The 8,981-nt window shown below is 49.3% G+C and overlaps 1 protein-coding gene across 6 annotated transcripts; it reads left to right on the top strand.

The window, feature by feature from the left end:
* The first annotated feature begins 1,531 nt into the window (after positions 1-1,531).
* Positions 1,532-7,042, top strand: LOC108921810 (apelin receptor A). 6 transcript variants are annotated; one of them, XR_003798281.1, is made up of 4 exons: positions 1,626-1,774; positions 3,292-3,347; positions 5,924-6,060; positions 6,863-7,042. XR_003798281.1 is itself a non-coding variant. In XM_029259330.1 (3 exons), exon 3 carries the CDS (start codon positions 3,717-3,719, stop codon positions 4,797-4,799), a length of 1,083 nt encoding a protein of 360 aa, XP_029115163.1. In that variant the 5' UTR covers positions 1,532-1,604; positions 2,449-3,347; positions 3,650-3,716; the 3' UTR covers positions 4,800-5,686. The 6 variants fall into 6 exon arrangements, 4 of the variants coding, with proteins under 4 accessions (XP_029115163.1, XP_029115164.1, XP_018587043.2 ...); XR_003798280.1 differs by having other exon boundaries at positions 1,626-1,901; XM_029259330.1 differs by lacking the exons at positions 1,626-1,774; positions 5,924-6,060; positions 6,863-7,042 and adding exons at positions 1,532-1,604; positions 3,650-5,686 and having other exon boundaries at positions 2,449-3,347.
* Positions 7,043-8,981: the final 1,939 nt, after the last annotated feature.

Below are 8,981 nucleotides of genomic sequence, written 5' to 3'. Positions count from 1 at the left end.
ATGCAGACATTCGGTATGTGTGTACTGGAATTAGAGGAGTCGCAGAACCGGGGCACCGATAGCGTAAACTGCACTGTGTCTCATTTAGCCAAGCACAAATATGCACTTTGATTATCGAGTATTGGGAAACCTGGGTTAAGCGGACCCACAAACTCTTCCTGTTCGCTGCAGCCAAACACGCAGCTGCCAAAACTGCCGAAAAAGGGCTTGTGGCAGGAAGCAGGGAAACGGCGAGACCGTGAGCATGATGCGATAAATGAGAAAGGGCAGGCAGATTCCCACCCGGACCCTTTGCGTGGGGAGGGGGGCATCCGAGGGCGGTGCTGAGGTCTAGTTGTGTCTCCGCGGCCATTCGTCCTGGCGCCACCACCTCTGCGCTGTTGAGCGATGGATCTTGTGCAGAGTGAGCCTTGCGGTCTGTTCCACCGGTACCCATCGCATCTCTCTCCGTCTCCCACTTTCTGGTAAATTCCCTCTTTCCCAGCACCGGTCTGCACACCGGAGACGGTATGAACCTCGTCCCATACCTCCACGTGAGGTTCAGCTGCAATATTAAGACAGGATAACTTTAACGGTCGTGTACGTCTGCGCGTACAAGGAAACGCATAGGGTGGATGCTCCTTCAGACACATTTGATACGCAGAAGAACACAAGTCAGAGCAGCTGATCTCAGTAAACTTGGATGAAGGTGCAGCGAATAAAAGACGGACGTTGCGGCACGATCGAACATAAATCGGTGTAGCTGCATCAAACTAGTTTGTAACCGGTTGCCAACAGTGAGATATTAACGTCCATTCAAGAGTGCATATGTATTATGTGCCCTTCAGAGGATGATGAGGGGCACTGCTTGAGGGAAAACGCTGTTTTCGTGCCTTGAGGTTCGAGTCCTTATCGCCCTCATTGTCACTAACGGCTCACTGCCCATGAACGTAAGCATTTGTGTCTATGCCAGAGCACAGATTTACTCTTCAGTTAGACTCGTCCTGAAGTCTGCCCCGGTTCAGGGCCTCCGCTGCGAATGAGGGCATCCGGCGACCCCAGGCAGGGAGTTGTGGCCCGCAAGGCAGACCGCCACACTGGGCCGGGACCCCACCTTCACCCTGGTACAGCGATAGCGCCCCGGCAGCCTGGTCGACCGCCACTCCCGCGATCCTACAAGGTGTCCCCCAGAGGGAGGATGTCATACTGGGCTCGCGGCCAGCCTCCAATTTAGCCAGGAAGGAACACGTTGTTTTCGACTGGGGCAATTTAAGATCTGCTCGGTGCATTATTGAGCTCCGATATAAAAGCGGGGGCAGCCAACAATAACAGTGGTCAGGGGAGGGGTCACGACCATTTATAAACACTCGCAGCCAAGTGTACACGACCCCGTACGAATGTTTTCCACTATGCGGACCCCGGTGACCTAGTAGTAAGAAAACAGTTGTGACATTTTCCTTTTAAAAGCGGCGGAGCTCTGGAACATACTTTGCCTGAGACATACACACACAGTTCGAAAATATAACATTCACGACGACAGCGAGCGCCAGAGTGAATATTTTCGTCAAAAGTAGATCTGCAGGCATTTACTGAGTTTATATTTGAAGCTTCTCCTAGGGCTGCTGGTGAGTTTTCAGCATCACGACCGCAAACTGCCATCGGAGATCGTCGCTGAGGCGATACTCGTTCCCGCGCATTGGCGCCATCTGCCGCGAGCGCGGGACGGGGGCGCGAGTGCGCGGCGCGTGGTGCAGGGCCCCCGCTGCGCGAGACCATCCCTTAACCCCGGGAAATGGTAATTAAAACTGTGTTTACCAGGAGGGAAAAAGTTCTCAAATTACCGAACGTTGCCAAAGTTCGTACTGAAATCTGACGTTAGTAAAAACGGTTCAAGACGAACTTGTCATACGACGTGTGAACAGGTAGGTCGGCTACGTTCGCGTGTGTGAGGTGACTTTTCAATGACAAATGCTTCTTATAGTTTCAGATTGACTGAGAGGCTTCATGAAATGATGAATTTGGCCAATTTGATTATTTCTGCATTCATTTTTATATATTTATTTTGGGGGAAACGGGCCTCTGTAATCCCTGCTAAATCTGAGGTCTACAGCCCTTTAGGCTCTAGGTGTTTATCAGTAAGTTCACTTTCTTGCCGACGCGACGCCATTTCGTGAGGCAACGAACGAACCCGAGCCAAGTCGGGCTTTTCTGCCTCTTGAACTTGTTCCAGGAGGAAGAAACGGCACATTTTAATGTGAAGCACCATAAATCTGAATTTATTTATGTATAGAAGAGGCGCGCAGCGCAGTATTTTAAATAAACGTCAAAACATTTTCGGAAAATATCTTGTGAAGTAAGAATTTATCAGACAACTGGAAAAATAAAGAATCGAGTAATTCACATGACACACAAATGTCTGAAAAATGTAGTAAAACACCAGAAATGTGTTACAGTTTGTTTCTTTTACAGGTTTCCCTCCACTGAAAAGATGTGGGGAATTATGCCAGAAGATCAGGATTAACTAAACACCTCTGTTTATAGCAGGCTGCTCATCTACACACGTCTTCTCATTATTTATTAAAAATGGTGTAGGTTATAATAAATCCATTAGAAATCTCTGATAATTCCCATAAGAGCCGTGTTCACTATAAATCTGTTGTTCGGACTGTTCCCTCTGGCTCTGGGCTCTTCTAGTGGACACATAAAAGTAAACAACAATTAACTTTCATTTGTAAATAACTTAAAGCATTATAATGTACTTTCTGAATGCACATTTGGACCACCTTATACCTCAGGGCTCGTCTGGGATTACTTTTAATTTCATTATAAGTCCAGTATAATAAGTTAGGGTTATTAAATGTATTTAAAAGTGCAGCACCGAAGGTCAGAGGTCATGCGCCTGGACTCTGGGCTCTTCTCTTGTGCCACTTTGGGTAAAAGTTAATTAGTGGAGATCTGTTGATGTTTCGGATCTTTTGCCACGGCTGAAAAAACAGGAAGCCTTCAGTGAAGAGCAGCGCCGGGTCCCAGCAGGACGGCACCGGGGCACAATAACAACACTTCTCCGCATTTTTTAACTCCACTGTTCAGCCAGTTTGGTTGTATGTCGCACAGTGTGTTTGCCTGCACCAGTCTACTGCTTTGAATATTGAGAAGCCTAAAACATGCCACTTTAATGTGAAATCACTGTACCGGTGTCACATTTAAAACTTAATTTTGATGCACTTAAGCAAATGACAGAGCTGAGAAAGAATGGGGCAAAGTGATGATTCATTTGGAAATGTTAGTGTTGAAATTTGTTATATCTTTCAGACTCATTTAAAGAAGCTATCAGTCACAACTGGACGAAGGATGTTGAAAAACTGGGGGTGAGTTCATGAGAGCGTCACAGTGTGGGTGTCTGTGGCGGGTAGGGCGGGGGCCACAGGAACTGATTGATGGCGGGAGGGAGGATTAGTCCTGGGAGGGGAAAAGGGGTGTGGAAGACTGAGAGTTTAAAAAGCCACGCTGCCCAGCGGCTCAGACTTACTGTAGACACTCACTCCGTCTTGCTGGGCTGCCTGTGCCTGACGTGTAGTTGGAAGCGTTTCTTTTTTTGGCTGTCTGCACTGAAGGGACGCTCTGTTCACGCTTCATTAAGTTCTCATCCCACTCATTTTGGTGCTGTCAGTTTCGAGCGGCTTTCATCAGGCGTGGATTTCAGAACTTTTGAGGTATAAGAAAAAACGACGTCCAGCATGGAGCAGAGCAGTGAATATACAGACGGTTACGATTACTATGATGACAACAGCACAGCATGCAACTTCGAGGAGTGGGAACCCTCGTACTCCCTAATCCCAGTGCTCTACATGCTCATCTTCATCCTGGGACTGTCGGGCAATGGGGTAGTCATCGTTACAGTCTGGAAGTCCAAGTTTAAGCGCAGGGCAGCGGACATCTACATCGGCAACCTGGCACTGGCTGACCTGACCTTTGTGGTGACCCTCCCGCTGTGGGCTGTCTACACAGCACTGGGCTACCATTGGCCCTTTGGCGTGGCGCTCTGCAAGATCAGTAGCTACGTGGTGCTGGTGAACATGTACGCGAGCGTCTTCTGCCTCACCTGCTTGAGCTTTGACCGCTACCTGGCCATCGTGCACTCGCTGTCCAGCAGTCGGCTACGCTCCAGGGGCTCCATGCTGGCCTCCCTGGGGGGCATCTGGCTGCTCTCGTGCGTCCTGGCCGTGCCCACGCTGCTGTTCCGCACCACTGTGGAAGATACCACCTTGAACCGCACCACCTGCGGTATGGACTTCAGCCTGGTGACGCTGAACCAGCTGCACGAGTCACTGTGGATCGCTGGGCTGAGCCTCTCCTCCTCAGCGCTGGGCTTCCTACTGCCCTTCCTGGCCATGACCGTGTGCTACTGCTTCATCGGCTGTACCGTCACCCGCCACTTCAACAACCTGCGCAAGGAGGACCAGAAGAAGCGCCGCCTGCTGAAGATCATCACCACGCTGGTGGTGGTCTTTGCTATCTGCTGGACGCCCTTCCATGTACTCAAGAGCATGGATGCCCTCTCCTACCTCGGCTTGGCGCCCAATACCTGCGGCTTCCTCCGCTTCCTGCTGCTGGCGCACCCGTACGCCACCTGCCTGGCCTATGTCAACAGCTGCCTCAACCCCTTTCTCTATGCCTTCTTCGACCTGCGCTTCCGCTCCCAGTGCCTTTGCTTGCTGAGCCTGAAGAAGGCCATGCATGGCCAGATGAGCTCCGTGTCCTCCACCCTGAGTGCCCAGACGCAGAAGTCCGAGGTGCAGTCTTTGGCCACCAAGGTGTGAGGCCCAGCGAGGGCGAGCGGGGCTACAGCAGGAGGGTGACCGCTGCTCCTGCCTCCCATCCCCAAGTAACGCTGCAGGTAAATCAAAGGCTTCAGGTGACAAACTTTCTTATCAGTTTCCATTTGCTCCTGGAGATGAAGATGAAGGTGTCAGAAAAATCCTGGACAGTTCAGAGAGAAAAACTGAGTTCACTGGAGGAAAGCTGGTGCACGCAGGGCTGTGTTCCACATCTCCCAATGACAGCCGCGCCCCAGGCGTGTTCGCACACAAGATTGTCGGCCCCACTCCCCCTTCCAGCAGCAGGCACCAGCTGGCTGAGCCCATGGCTGCTGGTTTCCCACGCACCTTCTTGAGGTAAACAGTGAAAAAAGTGACTTCTTCTCACTTGCTCCCTGCAGTAGAGTGGAAGCGGGACAAGGAGAGATTGGAGTGTGTTCACTCTGATTACACTGGTAAAAAAGACAAATGTACAGTATTTTCGTACCTTACTCTTTGTTGTTGTTCTTGTTGTTGTTCTTGTGGTTTTGTTTCCAAGCACTTGTCTAAAAGAGGCAAAAGGAGGGAGGGGAGTAAAGTGGCAAAGTGTCTCCTCACCTCTGTCTCCACAGTGTTAGTTAGGCCAGGAGACTCGGGGAAGACAGGGGTTAGGTGGAGGGTGTAAATCAAGGAAACTTGTTGTGTCTTAATTAGAGGGGGCAGGCAGATGGTGGCTGACAAACACTGTTTGGTCTTCTGGGGGTCTCTGAAGACAGAACTCCTAGAGGGAACCTGTGCACTGAGGATGGGGTGGCAATTTCATGAATTACTCGTGTGTGTATTTTGTCAACTATGTAACTAACTGCTGTATGATACAATTATGCTTTTTTTTTGTTTGCAATAAATCATGTTATGGGATCAGTCTGTTGTTTTTCTTGTGCCTGTGGTGTAATTCCAGTTTTCATAGTAAAATGAGGTTTTCAATAGACACATGCAGAACTTACGGAGACTCACAAAGCTCTCAGGATTGAAAGTTGTTTATCTCGGTCTACCGTTCTGCCTGTGTAGGACTTTTGCACAGATTGGGAGCCTGTTTAAAGTTGGGGGAACGAAAATGTGTGTTTTTTACTTTATTTCACCTGAAATAGGAGCAGTCTATCAGGACCCGGTTCTCCAGCCCTGAGGGGTCACAGGAAGTGGAGGAAGCGCAGCGTCCCACAGGATGGTCAGGCAGGGTCGACTACTGCGTGGACCTGTCCGGGAGGCTATTCTATCAACCGGTCAGGTTGGTTCTGGCCCCAATCAAGTATCAAGCAAGGACCCAGTTGCCAAAACTAATAACAGACTGTGAGGGCTACATATGTCATCTCGAGGGGGGGCACTGGGTCGATGGGCTCCTGGATTTGACAATAAAGAGCCCTGTCACACATAATCTGGACAGACAGGTTTTTAATCCCAGAACAATTAGTGGTCCTCCTAAAATCAACAGTTGTGATCAGGGAAAAAGGGGCTGAGAAGCCCTTTGTCTGGGGCGTCCAGTGGAAGAGCAGGACCTCCTGAGGACAGGAAGGACACAGCTGAGAGCGAACAAACCTCTGAGAACCACTGCCACACCTGGGGGCACAGGCTCTTGCATCTTGTTCACCCCAGTTTGTTCCTTTAGTTGCTAATGTGAAGGTACAATAATATGTAACAATGTTTTCTAAACAAATGGGCAGAAATGGTAAAAACTGGGAATTACTCCAAAATAACAGCTGGAGAGGTCGTCAAAGCTGCGGAGGAATTCAGACACAGCTATTTTCTCAGTCTCCACAATCTAGATAAACTGACACGAAGACAATGTGAACATACTGTAAATAGTGAACAATCTTATTTTATAATCAGAGTGAACAGTTATTAATACATTTTATTTGGTGATTTTGTAGCCGAAGAAATATTTTAGGAGCTGCTCACTCTGAGAACATTTCCAGGTTTTCAGTAGGGCATGGAATTTTACAACAGCGGTAGCACTACGGTAAATAAATTGCAGCGAATCAGAGAGGTGACGTGTTTAACGATTCCCGGTGTTCTGTTTTTGTCTCCGGCAGTTTTCTTCTCGATAACAGGAGGAACAGATTGTCAAACTGGCCGCTGCAGTAATTAGGTGGACAGACAGCTTGTCTAGCGATGCAGGGATGAGGAGCTGCTGGGGGTCTCCACCCAGCATACCAGCTGACAGGAGTGCCAGCAGATGGATATGTGGGCCAAAGCTTCTGAAAATAAACAGTGCCGGAGCTTTGAGTCAAGAGTGTATGTGTGTGTGTGTGTGTGTGAGAAGAAGAGAACGAGAGAGGAGAAAGGAGGAAGTGTTCCTCTTTTTAGCCGTAAAAACCTTCTGCAGTGTGATAAATGCAGTTAGTAAAAGTACCTTGAGGACTCTGCATGCTCAGGTGGTTTGGGTGTCCTGCTCTTGATCTCTTGTCTCTTCCCTGAATGCTCTCAGCTGTTTGACCACTGAGGACAGAGGAACGGCATCCAGTGAACCGAAGGTAACAGATAAACGGATCCATTGAGCAGGAGTTACAGTAAGATGATTAATGGAAGCGGCACTATTGCTAGTCTCAGACCCAGGGTACCGAAGGTGTTTGTTCATCACTCTTCACCGTATACCTTTCTCCAAAACCACTCAGATCAGTACAGTTCACACCAGTACAGTCCAGTCCAATCAAGTTTCTATTGCAGGAGCCAGAATTCCTTGTTAAAGCTCCGTTCTTTGGGTGGGGAGGGTTGTGTAGAAGCCGCTCGCTGTCTTTCAACTGCCTTCGCCTGGTGGGGCCACACAGGTGTTGATGTCTGTTGTCATGCTCCCCCACCAGCTCAAAAAAGCCAGTCTGAAGAGAACTGTAGCACCCCACCCTCCCCAACCTGGCCTTCCCCTCTTGTGCCCCCCATTGCAGTGCTCACCACACACACACTGCATAGTTCCACTTTCTGACAGCTTCCCCATAAAGTACAGGGGAGGGGTTCCCTGTTATCCACACATGTTCGCACATTCCTGAACACACACCGTCACGGATGTGTGTGTGTGTGTGTGTGTGTGTGTCTGTGCACGCAAACAAAGATCTGACACACTCCTCAGCATTCCTGCATCTGCCTGCTCTTCCCCACTCCTCCTTCATCTATCTGTCAGCCCATGATCATTCACACACACTCAATTTCAGAATTATTCAATGAATGTCACACACACAGGTAATGCAGCTGGTGGTTAGAGCTGCAGTCTTTGGACCCAAAAGGTCTCGGGTTTGAATCCCAGCTGTAGTAACCTAAACCAGTAACGCTCCAGTAAAACTACCTAGCTGCATAAAAAGGTAAATAACTAAGAAGGTTAACATTTTAAGTCGCTTTGGAGAAAAGTGTCACACAGATGAATAAATGTAAATGCAACACACACATACTCACACTCTTACATGCACACATTTGGAAAGTTTTGCATTGGTCATCACGTCAAAGAGACACACCAAGAGGGTTGCGCAACACATGACACGGAGGACACTGATCATAAGTCAGCTGCTCACGTGAACTTTACCACTGAGTTGTATATGAACATCCCGTTTGGCACTTTCAGTCTGGGGTAAAAATAAAAGATGACAAGCAATGCTGGTGACAAATTTGCTGCAATAATTCACTGGTAAAAGTGGAGTTTCTCATACAGCACTACTGGTGAGCCAACTAGTTGAGGTGAGCGTGCAGGGAGAGAGGCGGGGGACTCGGTCCCGAGCCCATTCCTGCCCAGCAACACTGTCACTCAGGGTGTCCACAGAGCCCAGAGACCCCCGCATCCCACCACATCAAAGAGCCCTGGGGTGTCGCCCTGAGAGGGACAGGGACGCTTTTAATGAGCCCCTGTCGCACCTGTGAGCTGGGACACAATGAGACGCTTAGAAGCCCGTGGCCCCCCCCCCCCCCCGGGCCATGGCACAATTTGTTACCACTTAGCAAGGGGGAGGGACGCTGTTAATTAAAAGGCTCTTATCCAGGGTCAAATTAACTCTCAGGTTATCCAGCAGAGGAGAGATCCTCCAGTCGAGGCAGAAACAGCAGGAGTCTGTCTGGGAGGAGGCCTGGGATCCCATGTCACCAAACGGTGTGAACCGACCGACCGATTATTATTGTTATTGTTATGTTAAAGTAGAGCAGACACTTTCATACCAAGTCCGCTCCGTTATG

Source organism: Scleropages formosus, chromosome 17 (assembly GCF_900964775.1).
Source record: "Scleropages formosus chromosome 17, fSclFor1.1, whole genome shotgun sequence".
Lineage (NCBI taxonomy): Eukaryota > Metazoa > Chordata > Actinopteri > Osteoglossiformes > Osteoglossidae > Scleropages > Scleropages formosus.
This window is presented reverse-complemented; position numbering and strand designations above follow the sequence as displayed.

What these genes read in the sequence shown, in the direction of transcription:
- LOC108921810 (XM_029259330.1), top strand. Translation starts at nt 3,717, where the DNA reads ATGGAGCAGAGCAGTGAATATACAGACGGTTACGATTACTATGATGAC.